Raw genomic sequence first — 18,108 nt, forward strand, 5'->3', positions numbered from 1 at the left:
TTTGTTAGACATAGGCATATTACTCGAGTAGGATTCGAACCCACGACCTTCGCAAGAATTGCCGACACACATCGGTGTAAAGGGGAAAACCGAAATTAATATTCTATTAAACAGTTGTTTAGTTTATTTTCATGATATGTTTCTCAATTTCCACCAAACTTGTACAGTGCTCTTTAAGGAAAAACAAACTATGGGTTCAATGTTATTATTTATATTACTATCAGTATTTAACTACCCGTATTAAACAATATTATTGTTTTCATACTGCGTCGCTACCAGCTGAGGATGTTCGACAGTGCAACATACAGTAAATCTTGTTTCTCACAAAAACACAAAATATCAATGGAGTATCTTCCTTAAAACCACACTTATATCAGAGGCCATTTCTGAAAGATCCATACTGGGATCCTAACGATTGATAGCAAATAAATCTTTCAATCATAAAACAGGAGACGACACCACAAAAGACTCGAGTAAGACTCGAGAAAGAAAATGAAGAACCAAAAAGCCCAAACACCATCAGAATAATAGCAGCAACGAAACCATAAGTCCAATAACCCTTCTCATATACAAACAACTGAGAACAAGGACAAGCGAGTCTCACCATCTCCTTATACCGTCCATCGCTCCGTACTCCGGTCAATAACCCAGAGCCACTACGGCAAATCAGTGTTATCACCTATACTCATTAATCAATTGTAAAATTATATCTCTACATCTCACAGAGAGAGCCCTAATGAACAGATACAATCTAAATGAATTCGATTCCCTTTAACGTTTTTGATATTTATGAGGGACTTTATATAAGCAACAAAATTACCTGATTTGAGCCGCACGATCTTGATCTTTGAGACAAGCTCTGAAGCTGTAGTCCTTGAACACTTGTTATCACTACCGCTACATCCCATGGGACACGGGGAGTTTCAACGTAGGCGTACACCTTTAAAGGCAAAGTATACCTTTGGTTTGAGAACCGTTCAGTTGTTATGATCCTGTAAAAGAAGTTGTATACAATAAAATTAACCTTTGAAAATTATCAGTTCGAAAGCAGTTGCGTGTTTGAGATATCGCCAAAAATCCAAAGTAATATCAACGCAGGAAGAGTAATCCATATAATGAAAGATAAATGGACATAAAAATCATTATATTTTTACTTCGAAGTGACTTGTTTCTCAAAATGCTTTATACATGTATTATCAAATGCTGCTGCAGGCTTCCAACGTATTTTATTACCATACACTTTAAAAGTGATTACCAAACGTACACAACCCCTTTAAGCCTAAAACTCCGCGGGCATTTTGTATTTTAATTCAGTCAATATAAAAATAGTTAGCACTTGGACTTGGTGATGTGAAGAAAAACAACATTTCAGAGGAGGGGGACCTTTATAAGAACCGGAAATTGATCACAATCTTAAAGAGGTGTGTTGAATAAAATAGTGGAGTGCAACCCATTAAGATGGTCCATCCTGAAGCTGAATGCACCGAAAATAGATATAGTCCATTAGTTGGATTTAAATGCAGAGGAATCTGATTGTGATTGATACAATGGCAAATAGAGGGCTTAACTTGAAGAATATAAGGAAATCCTCGAAATGTACCTTTATTTTAGGGTTAAAAAGCAGATCATTAAAGGTAAAAAAGTGATTTCTTCAATGTGCTCCAACGATCGGTTAAAAATACTACACTTTATTCCGAATGATCAAAATGTATTTACATTGGCAAATTCAGTAGAAAATATTCCATCGACATTTCACAACCAATATTGTGTCACTTTTTGATACTACAAAGAGTGAAACAAACCGATACCAACGACGGTAAAATGTCAGAACTTTTATAAATTAAGATATAAACAATAACAAAAACTGACTGGGTAAGTTGGTGGAGTGCCAGTGCGTTAATCCAGAGGTCAGTGGTTCAAGTCCCACTCCAGTGGATTTTGTCCTTGTTCAAACCCAAACTTGTATGAAGCTGAACAAACCAATTAAGAGGTGGTGAACAAAAACACTCCTTAACAGGACTTTGTTTGACCCAATTTCCAGTCTTTTGAGAATTTATTCGTATTTAGTTGTGTTTTTTTTTTTTGCTTCTTCTGTGAGACAACGAACGAATGAACTCTTCCTCGCCTTGTACCACCACCTGGGGCCAAAGTAACCGAAGTTCATTGTAACTCAATTTAATTCAATATCCGAAATGGCATTAATCATACTCAACATCAATAGTTGTAAAACAATTGGGTAGGTAAGTAAAATTTAAAGCAGAAGGTCCGAGCTCATAAATGAAAGAACTTGACATTTTTAAAGGTATATTACAAATTTTATACAGTTTAGGTATCATACACAAAGTACATTATTTCATCAAAATTGTATTCCTACAACAATAAGGAAACTCATAATGACATTTCAAGTCTTGAAATTTGAAAAAATAAAAAAAAATAAAAAAATACCTAAACCGAGGTTCCCCAAACATTGAAGCTTTTTATATTTTTAGGATGCAAGATCATCCCAAAAAAGTCGGAATTTAAGAGATAACGAAATTATAAACATTGAAATTTCTCAACATTTAAATGCATAATTAAATGGTTATTTGAAAATCATGTTAGTTCCCAGACACACAATATGATTTACAAGACGAAAATAGTATTCTTAGTCAATATCGTCTGAAGCTGGAGCAATCTACGCATTTATCAACTTAATTTGAGAGGTAATTACTATTGACAGAAGTATGTACACTATCGTATGAACCCATTACTCATTTTACTGGAATTGGGTCAGATTTGTCCCAAGGCACCAAGATTTACTGTAAGTCGTTTAAGCTGCGATGGTCTTAACAGCTGAATAACATGATGTCAGAATAAACATTATCAATGGAGGAAATGTGTAGTTTATACAACTGTCTTTACATTGAATGCAATGATTTCTAGCTATTGACTTCATACTCTGCTGCGCAATTAGCATTTCATTTTTATTGCATCTGTTTTGTGAAGCAAGAACGGACATTAAGAAAAGTGGACTTAGTTGCTGCATCAGCCAAGAACCCCAAAGGAGAAGAGAAAAGGAAGGAAGTTTCAGTTTTGGATGTGGGAGGAAAACCACCGAGAGTTATTCCAGGGAAAACCCACGCAGTCAGGTAGGGACTGAAAACCCAATCCACATAGTGCACCCACTAGGATTCGAACCGGGGTCCTAGAATGGAAAGGAGAAACAAATATTACCTCAACCCGATCACAATTGATTTACTAGCTTACTCATCTCACTGAAACCAGACCCTTGGAAACATTTCATAGAGCTTCAAGAAGTAGCTAAGCACAAAAAGATGCTTATTAAGGTTACCTGCCACTCTAAAATGTTTTATGTAAAACGTGTGACTGGTATCCTGCTAACTTCTGCTTAGCAGACAATTGTGCAGCAAAACGAAAGCAAATATGCAAATAAAAGAAAGTAACAGCTTTACAAGACAATTTAAGCGCAGAAAGATCTCTGTGCTAGAAAAAAGCCTTTATTTTAAACCACATAATAAACTCCTTAACTCCTTAGTACAGTGTTTCCATAATTAATCATATTTATTTCAATAAATATAAACACCCTTTTAAAAAGACATAGTGTAAATCAAGTGCTTAGGTGGAACTAATATAGACAAATATATCTCCACCAAAACACAATACAATATTTATGATCACTTAATTATCAATTAACAGAGTGACAATAAAAAAAAACCAAAACTAAATAAACAAGTCTTTTTTAAGCTAGATACCAGCTTCGCAATTACTGATGCTACTAAAATTTGAAATAATTTGTTCATCTTGGCTTTAACTTGAATTGAGTTAAGTTTGGAAGATGATATTTTCTCCTTAGAAAATCATCCTTTTCATTACTCAAAAACAATATTTTAAAATGCAAAATTTACAAAGAGCTACATTTTCTAATTGCCTTGAAAACAACCGGTATATATTCACCAGTATAAAAAGTAAAGTCCGTCCGAGCCAACAGACCAAACCATTATGCTCCGCCCACGGCGCAAGTGAGCAAAAACACGTGAGCCTCTCCAATGCCATTCTGCAAAACTCTGCCGTGCGCGCCAAGCATCAGCACACGCATGTTGGACCTCATTTTGTCAGACTTTTGGTTGCGCAATGGGTTGTGATTGGTCAATATGCAATGGGACGGAGCTTAATGGATCGGTCTATTACATATGACTCATGATATGGCGGTTTCATTAGCATGAGAATATTTTCATTCCCCCGAACAGGATGCCAGTCCATCGCAGTATACCCACCCCCCCCCCCCCTTCAGCTTTCGCTGGTATCCATTTGTGTACTCCTGGGTGCAGAGAAGCAAAAACATGATATATTACCATGCTCAAGCACACACTCGCGACTGACCAGGCCAGGATTCAAACCCACACTCTGTAAATTACAGAGCCCGAGTCTACCTCTGTAGACTGCTGTCCTTGGCCACGACACCCAACATGTGCTAATGTCACCAAACAAAAACAACACAGCCAAGACCTTCCAACTCACACGGAGGCCCAGATGTGCTATCCGACTGGTTGGAATCCAGTGTATAAGACAGTCAAATATGTCCACATCCTTAGATGATGATGTCGATAGGATGATCCGTGCTCGAGTCTGGCTCCCCCCCCCCCATCCCCTTAGATAGATTAATAGCGGAAACAGGTTATAAGCCAAATTGCCCTAAAGTTAACAGTGTTGTGGCCGGAGCCCTGTAACATTATTGCTTTACATAGAAATTTGCTAAGGACTATGCTCAACAGCTTTCTGAAATTAGGCCCACACCAAACTCAAACAGTGACTGTGATTAAGAAGTGCATTTCTGGAATGCTTTGAAGGTTTGCAAAGATGGGGCGAGTGTGTGGTTCTACAAAAAATAAAAGTTATTTTGCTGATGTCAAATAAAGCATACTGTTCAACAAAATGAGTAAACTTTCTTCTCACACCCATGCGCTTATACACAAAACAAAATGATCCCCCCCCCCACTCAGTGCGCAAGCATTACATACGAAGTGTGGGCTTGGGAACAAAAGAGGTCCACATAAGGCAGAAACACTATGTGGACTTACACAATTCCACACAGGGTTTTACTGTTTCAGTAACAAGGGATTAAGACTATGCTGGTTATATTTTTCTTGAATGTATATTTTTGTTTAAAAGATAACAAATTAGAAGATGTAGACTGTTGATCACATAAAACAACCATAATTTGTGTGGGTATATTAAAGACAGTTTTTAAACATTCCATGATACATAAACAAAACTAACGATGTGAAATTATAGCATTACTGAATCAATCTCACATCACCTCTTTCCAAAATTAACAAGATAAAATTTCATAACAGAACTAAGCTGCAAAACCTGGCAAAAAAAAAGGACAAATAAAACGAAAAAAAGAAGATAAATAAATAAAACAAATCGCTGCTGAAGTCTGCTGTAAAGGCCATCAAAGGTAGTTTCTTCTTGCGAGAACAAAGAGTCCGAGCATGACGTTGATACCCAGTAGGATGGTGACTAGGTACATATCCCAATGAGGTCCAAACCTTCCCTCTAAGTCCAGCTGGCTCAACTGCTCCCCATACTGTCAGACAAATGAAAGATCAATACCCAATAGATTAGCATTCAATTAATTAAACAGAGGAAACATCGTCTTTAAAGGCACTGAACTACTTTGGTAATTGTCAAAGACCAGTATTCTCACTTGGTGGTTCCCAATATATGCATACAATAAAAAATCTGTGAAAACTTTGACTCAATTGGTCATCAAAGTTGCAAGAGTTTAAATAATGAATGAAAAAAAAACTCTTTTGCACAAATTTGTGCTCTTTCAGTTGCCTTTTAAAAGGCTTCAGGCCTGAAGTCTTTTGAGGGAGAAATCACCTCCTCACAAACTATGTAACTTCAGAGGGAGCCGTTTCACACAATGTTTTATACTATCAACAGCTCTCCATTGCTCGTTACCAAGTAAGTTTTTATGCTAACAACTATTTCCTATTTTGATTAATTACCAATAGTGTTCGGTGCCTTTAAGAATGAAAACTCAAAACTCTGTAAGATATGTTTTTGGGGAAGGAAGAGCCTCAAAAGGTGGACACAAACAAGGCATGAAAGAACGTTCTTGTATGAATACGCCGGCAATCCAGTGGACTGCCAGGATGTTCTACTGGACTGCATGGGGGAATATGGGCATTGGCAGTTCTCACAGACAGATTAGGCAGTCCAAAGGGCCGGTCCGATAACAACAACTGAAAAACCAAAACAATCCTTTTAGAGCGTTTCTACTGTTCTAACTTAAGAAATAAAATAAAAACTTTTCACAAATACCCATTGCGCAAGCGATAACTGTTGAATGAGGTGCATGGTGGTCTTGCTAGAGATCAAGTTACCAGCATGCACCCTGTTCAACGCCTAAAGCGTGCATACCAAGTATTTGTGATAAGGTCTAATGGTGGCATGAGGCAGTCGACAGGTAACCAATTCCAGGTTGGGAGAGATTATTTTTTTGTACTTAATTTTCCTAGGGACAGCTAGACAAGGATAGAAAAATGTATGTTTTTCAACTAGAAAAGTTGCATTTCAAACACAGTGTATGGCTGCCCCCAAATTGCCCATGAGAATTCCCTCTTGTAACGAGGCCTCAAGATCCTTCCTCAAGCCTGCAATAACTACATCTTAAATTACACCTTCAGAGAGTGCAAAAGAGCAACTAAGATGTAGCACGCAAGAAGGCCCCCCGCCTCCTACCTCTCTCAGAAAAGTCATCTGTAATTTGAGTCCACTCTAAAAATCTTAGGGACAATTTATGGAAATAACCACTTGACCTATTGAGGTGGGCAAACATGGCTAATGAAGCAATGACTGATCCAATTACTTCATAACATCAAAGCGCACCCTCTGTGGAAAGCTGAGATTGTGCTCAATCCAAGTTGGGATAGCTAAGAAATGGCATCACAGGCCTTGAACTTCACTCTTGAAGGGGCACTCTATGAGGAGAATGCATATTTGTGTTTGAGCTTTGCAAAGGGCACCACAGCAAAAGCACAGGGCACCCCGACAATTGCTGTTGGTGCTGTGGGTTATATTAAGGCCTGATTTCTATATATGTGTAGGCCTGGAGTTTCATCTTGTGAGAGGACAAGGCCATTTTCATTTTGCAAAGCACACTTTCATTGAAGTCTATAGGAAAGTTTAGAAGGCCAAAACCAGGGCAAAATAGGCCTCCAGGTAATGGACACAATCGGAGACCGGTGCCAAGTGACTCACAGTGGGTATACAATGTACACAAACAAAGCAGCCACACCCAGTGTGCATGGTGAAAGCATACTTCTTCCACACCAGCCATGCTTTTCCAAGCTCACTGCATGTTGCTTGCTTGGTTTGTATACAATGAGTCACAGGACTCTAATCACCGACGGGTCTATTTTATGCCTTTATTAGTATTTATGTAACAAAAACAAAAAACAAACAAATTCTGTAAAAATAACAATAACAACAACACAAATTTATAAAAGCAGAAAAATACAAAAAAAATTAAGTATTAATAAACGCAAATACAAGGGTTTTGAAATAACCTTTTTGGAAAATGGTGGAAACTATAGGAGTGCAGTTTGGTTACCCAAACCAAACAGTGCCCTCATAATGTGTCCACTTTATCTCAAAATGGCTAGGTGCATTCCAATAATTTGAAGACATTATAAGAAGATGATAATGGGCAAGCAATCAAAAATGCGGAATCAACCATTACAACCAACAAGTACAGGGATGCAACCCTGCATATCATAATCAAACAAAAGCAAGAACAAGAATGACAAAACAAGTCAAACGAAGCAATCAAACTGTTGAACATTTGTTAAGAAAACTAACCCCTGCTTTGGACCCTTGCATTGACGTCAAACGGCTACAGTCTGCCATTGCTCTGCCATTTCGAAATTAGCGGTCATCCGGTCACCAAATGCGAGTAAAAACTCTTCCTTTACTTGTCCGACGAGCAAGTTAAAAAAACTGGTTCTTTTCACAATAAATGAGGCTACGGTGGTGAAATCCCAAAGAGAGATTATGTTCAAGTTCGTCAAAAGGTTCAACAAGTCTTGATATTTGCTAGATTTAATGTGTCCACAATTGCGATCGTTTGTTTCAGTTTACAAATGTAAAATAAGCAACCAAATAGTGCTGAGTATCCGCCGCGCCACATTGCTCAATTGCTTGTCTGTCATTCTGTCATAGTTATCGGTTATCAATAAGTGATGCATAATTTCTGTTTGTTGTAATTGCATCTGATAACACCACAGTTGTTTTCACTCTTTATTTAACCATTTTGTTATATCCCAGAATAGCCCATAATATGCATGTCCCAATGTGCACTAACGGCACGCAAAGGACTGTGAGTGAAATCTGAGTCAAAGCATCACTGGCAACCATAACAGCGCGCTGATTTTTAAACAATGCGGTGTACAACTATAAAACCTGGCATAGTAAACTAATGCATGTCTTCATCTTCGCAACGTGTACATTGCGGTATATCTTTAAGATTGCGCTTTAAGGTTGTGAATACTTCCAACAGGGAAGGCGTCACGTACAAATCATCTCCAACTTCTGATCTGATCAAATATCATCAGAATACACAAGTAATTGATCAAATTTGTATCACTTGTGGCCTCGGAAAGTTACAATCACCATTTTAACATGTCATTCTCCTATCTGTTACAAACAGAGAGGGTGTGGATACGACAGATAAATATTGTACTGAGTGAATAAGAGGAGGCGTCATCGTACCAATCATCTCCACCTCCGATCTGATCTTATATTATCAGAATACACAAGTAATTGATAAAATTTTTACCACTTGCGGCCTCGGTAAGTTACAATCAAACAACTAACATGTCATTCTCCTATCTGTTACAAACGATAAGGATGTGGATACCACGGAAGATAAAAATTGGATTGGGTGAATAAGAAGATGGAAAGTCACATAAAGAATGTCTTAATGAGAGGCAGGGGGGAGGGATGCAAAAGCAAGGCTAGACTAAGATGAAGCCTGGCCCACATGCCAACACTCTAATCAATTAAAAACGTTCACATCAAGGTCTGGTACCCAGGCCAGAGGTCAACTGCTTCATCAGATCACTGCTCAGAATGATGTCGCCTTTAAAGGGGTGGTCAACATTTGGGGATTTTTTTGAGGAGTGCATTTATTTAAACCTTTGTTTGAAGGGAAGGTACATGTATAGGAAACACTCTTAAAATTAATGGCGATAATGTGGTTACGTAAAATAATATCGGTTTTTATGCCATTACATTTAAATCTGAGAAGCCTTACTATCATTAACATTACTCAGATTGTGTATTCCTATTGGCATGATTGGGAATTATTCTTCATGCGTGGACATGCAAGTAATGGATCCGGATTTCCGGAGATATCTCAAAAGCGCGACCACCTTTTAAAATAATTTATTATACATACATTTGTATAGGATATAGGACCTGAACTCTGTCATCAGGCTTGCCTGTTGGTTGACTGGTACAACACTGCTTTGAACTGCAGGGTTGTGGGTTTGAACCCCACCAAAGTAGTATGCCCATTTTCAACAGGACATCAGGACAGAGTATACAGTTTACTCGCTGCTAAAGTAAAGGATTCAAACTGCCTCTAGCTACTGGGCAAATGCGGTAGTCTAGTGGTAAGTCATCTTAAAGAATGGCATAGGTCGTGGGATCGAATCCCAACCGAGTAATATGCCTGTGGAATTCTCTCACAGACCTCAGGAAGTTACTGAGTATTGACCCATTGCAGAACGTGAAACAAACCTAACAGATGGCGACAAAAACCCTAATCAGTCCGATCCTGGATTCGAACCAGGGTTCACAGAGGTGAAAGGCAGAGAAAGCTACTGAGCCAATTTGAATGCCCTAATATGGGAACGATTGCACATTGCAAGACACATGCAACTTGCAAGTCACAGGCAAACAAATATTGAAAAGAAATGTTTTTCTCACGTGTCAAACAGCCTACGCTTTAGTCTCAATTAAATGACATAAAATCTGTGAGTGACAGTTGACGCTCACTGTGACAACCTTGGATGTATTACGAACATTGTTTTTCCACACAGCTGGTGTCATTTCTATTACCACAAGAAGATCACAAGTGAATTCCTCCAATTACAATCAAATTCCACTAATCAATAAAGACAGTGTAAAGTCTTGGTGATAATCAGAGAAATAAATTAATTAGTCGTAAGTCCGAAATGGTTTTAATCGACTGGATCATGTCAGGGCCAGATAATCCAATAAGCAGTTAGGCCTCGGGCCTACAACAATTAACATGGGAGCCTGTGGTAAAACTTTTCAAGCAAATATAATAAGGGTGTGTGTCTCTCTTGACTTACCGCGGCCGAAAGCTTCAAACATCAATCTTAGGTATTATCTTCAAGTACGCACTAATCCTCCAATCAGATTCGCAGAATAGAGTGGTGATAAAAACCTATATTGCACGGCTAATATCATTATCTGCGTATTGTGTGTTCTATGTATGGTGACGTGCAAAGTTTGCTTGAAGATAAATACACTATCACAAGTGCTCGTGGAAATACAGAAAATATAGTGCGTCTGCGTCCCATATCCAGCTCAGCCTTCGGCCTCGTTGGATATGGGACGCAGAAGCGCTATATTTTACCATATTCCACTCGCGCTTGTGTGATAACTTATAATATACCTATGCCTACTGCCTACAGAACACTTAACCATGCCCAAGAACCTAGGGCCTATGGACACTAAATTCCGCCCTAGAACCTGAGTCCTACAGAATATTTAATTCAGCCCTGGATAAAATATTCAGCTAAAATAGTACAAGCTGAGCTGCACTAATATTTAAATTGCGTCCAATCTGGTTATGAAGGAAACATTTATATGAACGCAACATGTAACAACATGGAGAGACAAATAAAAAGAACTTTTAAATGTTCAAACAAAATGCAAGTTAGTTTCATTTTTGTTGGAAAACAAAATCATTTCTGCATCCTCCAAATGCACCATTAATTTCATGCCTTCATTTCATGCCTTCTTTTAAAAACCAGCATTGAAGTTGATAACACTTGACAATGAAACTGTGCAGTTATTAACTACTATTAATTATAGCAGGAAGTTAAGATATGCAAACTATCCGGTAATTGTTTCAGTAACACTCTGAGGTGTTTCCAAACACGACAGGACTAAGTGTTCCCGACACAAGACTCACAATTATTTCTAGGATTTTTTTGACAGTTGCATGTTACAAAACAGTGTAGGTGTGGGAAGTACAAGCTGGTAAAATGTGATTGGGGTAGGGGCAGTAATTCTTTTAACATGTTTAATGCCCCACGTACAATATTTTAATTATGGTATTTTATTCTTAAAGGGAAGGTTAAGGGCGCTATACAAAAACCATTTATTACTATTATTATTAAGGTATACGTTTGGTAATCACTCTTTAAATTAACGGTAATAAACTTTTTTGGTTAAAAGCCTACAGCAGCTTTTGATGGTAGCTTTTTCGACAGCTTTCCTTTTGATAACCATTTCACTTTGAAGTCATGTGGTTGTGTAAAAAGACATCAGTAACGCTTCTCAGTTTGTGTATTTCTATAAGGGACATATTTGCTCAAGATCAACTTGAATTCTTGGAAAACTTTGAAGGGGGATGTGTGAGATAATAGAAATGTATAGCAATGTACAAGGGTACATGTATTTACAACAACACAGTTATAGTCATGTTGGTTCCTTGGTCAAATTATATTCTTCAGGCAGATACCTAGACATGATCCTCATCCATAAAACATGTAATAATAACTTTACAGTATTATGCTTTTCGAGTCACTTAGTAGTCTATAAGTCTCACTGAATTGGACAGCGCCATCATTTATCTATTGTAACACATGGGACCAACAGCTTCACTTCCCACCCAAAGGACTGGCAATTAATAATAACAATAATAATGGTAAAGTGTCTTGTACACAAGTGCCTTGGCCTTGAACCGAAACCACACTCTGATCACGCCAGAACTGAAGTGTGCAACAGACAGCTTGGCAAAGACACTCCACAAGTAAACATAAAGTGTCATCGGGTGAAAAAACGTACATTAGGAAGCTCAAAGGTGTTGTTTAAACTCTTATCTTATTACTGTGTTTCAATAGAGTCAACGCTTACTAAAATGTCTGAAACAATGCTCAAAACTTTGGGAGGTATATTGAATTGATGACATTTTCACAAACCTTTTGATAATCCCTGTTGTTATAGATTTCAATGAGCTTTTGGAAACAGTGTCCTCTCCACACACAAAAACGTAGAAGAAAATAACACTAACAGCTACTCCTTTCAAAGCCTGAATTCAGATAAAAATCTGAAACTTTGTATCTCGGAATAAAAAAAAGGAGAAAAACGCTTGACATCTCAGCTTAGAGACAGGAAACCCCCTTCTTCAATCAACGGTCGAACCACAAGCCAGAAGAGACTGCCAATAAAAATTTAACTACAACACCTACCCTGTTCGATAACCGTGTATACTAGTTATACCACACATCATCCATAATGTCATGTCATTCACACAATGCCTGGCATTTTAAATCAACTTGACAGCAATGCACAGAAGCTTATTAAGTCAATAAATACCACCAGTTATGTCAACTCAAACATTTGTTCCCGACAGAAATGTGAGTTATGACAACATTTTCTGGGCACCATTTAGCCAGAGGCATTCAACTTGCTGGATTGAAACTGGGTTAAAAGGCCTCAGTCTGTCATTTTGTATCAAGCCCAATGGTATGCATATTTATCAGTATACATGTTTTATGAAGCTTAAAATAATGTTACAATATAAACAACTCAGCCAACAGATTTGTTAGGGACTGTTTGAGTTAAGCAGTCGGCAACAGCTGTTTTTATTCTTTGCTACTGCTGCCTTTTTCTACTGTGTAAAATTTGGTTGAAATATTAGACTTTTGCTACTGTGTTACACTTGGCACATGTGTTACCAGTTGCTTTTGTTTTACCCTTTAATAATGTCACCTTTTGCTACTGTTACCATTTTCTACTGTGTTTATACCCTACTCTTTGTTACCTTAACTTTTCGCTACCGTTACCTTTTGTTACTGTATTACCCTTTGCTAATACATGTACATGTAATAACTTTTCGGTACAGAGTTACACTTTACTACTGTGTTACATTTTGCTATTGCGTTACCCATTTCTACTGTCACCTTTTGCTACTGTGTCACGTTTTGGTACAGCGTTACGCGTTGGTAATCTGTTACCTGTTGCTACTAAGTAACCCTTGTTTTACCTCATGCTACTGCACTACCCTTTGCTGCTGTGACCTTTTGCGACTACGTTACTCTTTTCTACTGTTTTCTTTTGCTACTGTTACCTTTTGCTACTGTGTTGCCTTTGAAACTGTGTTACATTTTTAAAGTCACAAAAACATCACTTGGGTTATGGAACGGAACCACATCAAGTTTCACTTCAGATCAAAGTGAAAATCAGTTTGAAGTGTTTCGAAAATGCCATTCCTATGAACAGTGTTGACACAGCCAAGTTGTTTCTCAGATTTCTTACTAATCACATCGACAAACTCTACAATTCCAGTGTACCCATTTAGTTCTGGGAGATGAGAAGCAATTATACTAAGTGTTTTGCCAAATAACATGAGTGTCATTACTGGGATTTCAACCCATGGTCTGATGACTTAACCAGCAAAACATGAGATTGATGTAGATCACTTGGCTTATAAAACACTCTAACTGAACAGTCTAAGATATATTAAAGACATGTCTAAGATACATCATACTGTCATAGGAAAACTAATAGTCCGAGATGAGAGTGGGTGAAAATGAAAAATCCTCAAAACACTTGTGGAAGGTTTAAGGGCTACCCAAACCTCTACCTATACGTGTAGATGTATCATTTACAACATGTATACAGAAATGCAACTAACCATTGAGCAACAAAACTATTGAAACAAATTATTTGTAAAAATTGCTCGGTTCAGGATTTCAAGCTACGTGTCCGGGATTTGGGCAAGATGATAAGTCATCAGCGCCGGCACTTGGCCTGTACCCTACTGGTGGTAGACCTTGGAAGCTAATTGTTACAATGCAAGTTTGGTGAAAATTTGTTTTGCATTAGCGTTGGCATGAAGAATGAACCTGGCTTAAGTACGCAGTAAACGCAAATGTTGACTACGAGACACACTCAAGTTTGTTGGACTACTGGACACATGCACAGGTCATTGCCTATAAGAGTTATCGCTAGAAGTTAATGTTAATAGTAAGAGCAGTCTGCACACATGCTGAGTTAGGATCATGCTGCATTATATGACCATGCTGTTAGCCACACACCCATTGTTTGATCAGTATAAGGGATTAGATTCAACACTGAAAATTCCTTTAAAATGGCTTCCAGGCCTGGGTTTTCTCACAATCCCGGCCATATCTCGAGTCCCCAGTGTCCCCTTTATGTTGGCTGTCGTTGCGCGGTCTTCCGTGATCCCATCAACATTGAGCGGGGGACGGGGGATGAGGGAGAGAATGTTTATCGCTAGGGAGAAGTGGACAGGGAATGTTTCTTGTAATGTTGCGAATGGGTGTCCCAAGCATTTTGAATGGAATTGTAGACCAGGAACCTCCAAAATGTTACAATTCAGGAGGTTTAAAGGAGAAAACACATAACTAAAAGTTTGGATGCAGTAGGGACTTCTTCTTTCTCCCTTCGCTCAGTCCCCCTAATTATTTCTTCCACAATATTGAATGATTGGGAAACATATTTTTTAGTACAGAAATCCAGCAGGAAAACGTTTTTTTCCTTAAATCCGCACACATTTCATCCCTGATTTAATCTGGATATAGTTCTTACCTCAAATTCTTTAAAATACTCCCACGAGTACACCATGGCCAGCTTGGACAGTGCGATCATGACAGGGATGTATGCGTCTGTACTTGTCTCAGCAGCCATGTCATAAAATCTCTTGGCTAAGTGGATATCCTGTAAGCAGAAGAATTAAATACCATGTAAACAGGCAAAAAGAACACCATCAGGAGTTTTAGGGTAAAAGTTTGCATGTAGCAAATGCATTGTCTGTTGCACCTGTGCACAGCTACAATCATGGGCATCCTCAGAATCTGTGCCTGAGCTCTTTACAACATTAACAGCAGGTACATGTACAATGTAGCTGCATTCTATTAGGGGGAGATGAGAGTAAAATGTACATGTATGTGATGCATGATGGCAACAAGTTAAAGGAGGGGCTCCCAAGGTCAAATTCAGTTTTGTTGTACACATTTTCTAATAGAAAGGGTCCTTATGAAAGAGGGAGAAAGTGTACCTTGCAGCCCCTTTAAGGTGATGGGTGCTACAGTTACTTCAAACGTACTATTCTGGCCACTGGCTTAAAGAGTCAAAGTCATACATCTAAGCCATGTTCCAGTTAGTGGCTTCAGAAGCCACCAAGGATTGCCAAGGGCTGCCTCAGCCACAGTCTTACCTTCTTCATGCCAAGTCCCTGTTCGTGCATGTAGCCTAGATTGAACATGGCCTGGGCACTGTGCTGCTGCTCGCATGCCAGCCTGTAGTGCAATGCTGCAGTCTCGTAGTCTACATCCGTGCCATAGCCATAGTAGTGGTAATCACCAAGCTTCACTCTGGCATTGGTGTAGCCTAGAGGACAAAGAGGGTAAATAAGGCAGTATAGGTTCAGAGGTCAACCCATGTGAGATGTGCAGGCCAAGCCTCACTCTGGCATTGGTGTAGCCTAGAGGACAAAGAGGGTAAATAAGGCAGTATAGGTTCAGAGGTCAACCCATGTGAGATGTGCAGGGCCCTCTTGTTGCTAAATACAGATGACCTTCGACACTCACAATGGAACCTAGATAGTAAAGCTGCACATGAGTTTGTAACGTAAAGAGTTGCCTCACCAAATAAGGCACTAAAGAACCCAACAAAATGATTAATTAGTCATTACACAAGTTAAACAACATTAATAAATACCTTCGACGGTTTCAAGTCTCTGATTGGTCAAAACCCGGTCACGTGTGGGAGTGTTAACGGTGGTATAAAGACCGGCTTTGGAAAATAGCGAATAAGTGGCCACTAAATCAGCATACATTGTGTAAACCTTGCGCGTTGCACTGTATCGCACGCTTATTTATATCCCTGTTAGTTTCATTGCAACTTCGCGCACTTCGCGTACTGAAAATGTATCAATTTTGAGTGCGCGCGTGTAACATGTGCGCGCGTATAAACTGACGACGCCGAGCTCATGCGCGCGTTTTAATGCACAAGGAATAGCTATCGTCCAATCATTTGCTTCCTTTGACCCTAGTGAAGGCGCTGAACAGATCATTATTTCAAAGAGTCACTGGTCTCAAAGATCAGTAATGTGATTAACACACGAAAGAGATGGGAACCATCAAAAGCTCGAATATGGCCCCTGAACCTGTCTGGAAGTGCCCCCGAGAGAAAAGTTACGCAATTTGGAAAATTTTAGCCGTTTAATTCGGCTCGGTCCGTTAAAAGCGCCAGCCACCAACCCGGTCATTACCACGCAGTGAAGACCGGGTACTCGCACTGTTATTCCCTAATTGTGACATGGTGTCAGAGAGACCTCATCTTGCCATATTTAAGGTCACACGTTTACACAAATGTAGATGAGCTGAACTCATCTAATAATTACTCACATTTATCTCGTGTGGCTCACATGTTATTCACAGATGTTAAACCAAGACTTGTACAACAGATATCTGATGTAAGCTTAATATTCACTTAATCATGATCAGGATAATAAATAATGTAATGCATCATCTGTAGTAAACTACCGTACCTTGAGCTGCAGCTCTTTGCCAGTGGAGTAGAGCTCGTTGGTAGGTTTCATTCACACCGAATAGAGAATTTTCACCTAGTACATTGAAAGAAAAATAAAAGAAATTCAAATAAATAACTATCGGTTATATCTTCAAATTATTATGGTGACATGGGTGGCTGTCGATTCAAATCAACTATCACCAGGGTCATGTTGCCACCTAATCCTGGAGCTGAAACAGGGTTATCTGGATCTAAGGATGTATATAGATTCATATGCAGGCATGGGTATCATCCACTAGGAGCCTGGCTGGTAGAGCACAATGCACTGATACCTTCCCAACTTTGTAAGAAGCAACTAAGTCATGACCGGGATTCAAACCCACACTCTTCTGCTAACAACACCAAAGCTTGGGTTTGGTGAACTAGACCACCTTGCCGTGCAGGCCTGTATGCTTTGTTTTTGAAAGGGCAATGGCACTAGAGGCATTTGCTCCTTGGTAACACGCTATGAGGAAATTGTAAATTTCAACTAGAGCATTTCAAGGGCACCAAGACAATGACAAGGGGGCATGAAGGCAATGGCCTTATGCATCTGTGAAGTATCAGACCTGCCATGACACACCACTATTGATTTAATTTACTGATTTTTTAGACTTCCAAGTTCTACAAAGCTAGCATTTTTTTGTTAGTGTGGGTCTTTCCTCCTTGAAACAAATAAAATAAATAAAAGGGCCAGTATCCTCCTTTTTAAAAACAGTCCTCTAGGACAATCAACTGATGTTCACTTAGCCTCCCTAAAACCTTCTCTTTACTATCTATCTACGCGTACAGTGCCGTTTTCAATTGTTTACTTAACTTAGAAATATTACTAAGTATGTAGAGTATACAAGTTTGCTCTCCATGAACATGAACAAAGTAGCTTTTTATGTGACTCTGCATGCTCTGCCTGCGGTCTGAGTACTTCATAACACTTTTTTCTCCTTGGGCGTTAAACCCCAGCAAACAAACTTTATCCCTACACAAGCTTTAGCGAGATTGCACTTTGCCATACGACTGCATGTACACCACCAAAATACCAATAATCTTTTTAACTAAAATCGTGGAATATGATGTTTTCATCAACAAGTAAAACCAGAGCCAATCCCTTGAGGTCTTTGATTGATCTAGAAATGAAACCATCTGCCTCAGGATATGTGCAAGGATTAAGTCTTTTCACACATGTAGTTGATGTCATGTCAATAGGAGCGAACAGTTGAGCCAGCAGGTGTAGTCTTTGAT

General features: G+C 38.9%; 1 protein-coding gene across 2 annotated transcripts in view; it reads right to left on the minus strand.

The window, feature by feature from the left end:
* Window positions 1–1,755: 1,755 nt before the first annotated feature.
* Window positions 1,756–18,108, minus strand: part of LOC139941880 (protein sel-1 homolog 1-like) — a 65,293-nt gene continuing 48,940 nt past the window's right edge. For both annotated transcript variants that reach the window (XM_071938523.1, XM_071938532.1), the window contains 4 exons: window positions 16,850–16,924; window positions 15,515–15,687; window positions 14,887–15,015; window positions 1,756–5,590 (listed from right to left, as the gene is read on the minus strand). In XM_071938523.1, coding sequence (XP_071794624.1) covers window positions 5,456–5,590; window positions 14,887–15,015; window positions 15,515–15,687; window positions 16,850–16,924 — 512 coding nt within the window. In that variant the 3' untranslated portion in view covers window positions 1,756–5,455. The remainder of the gene's footprint in view (window positions 5,591–14,886; window positions 15,016–15,514; window positions 15,688–16,849; window positions 16,925–18,108) is intronic.

Source organism: Asterias amurensis, chromosome 1 (genome assembly GCF_032118995.1).
Source record: "Asterias amurensis chromosome 1, ASM3211899v1".
NCBI classification, from domain to species: Eukaryota; Metazoa; Echinodermata; class Asteroidea; order Forcipulatida; family Asteriidae; genus Asterias; species Asterias amurensis.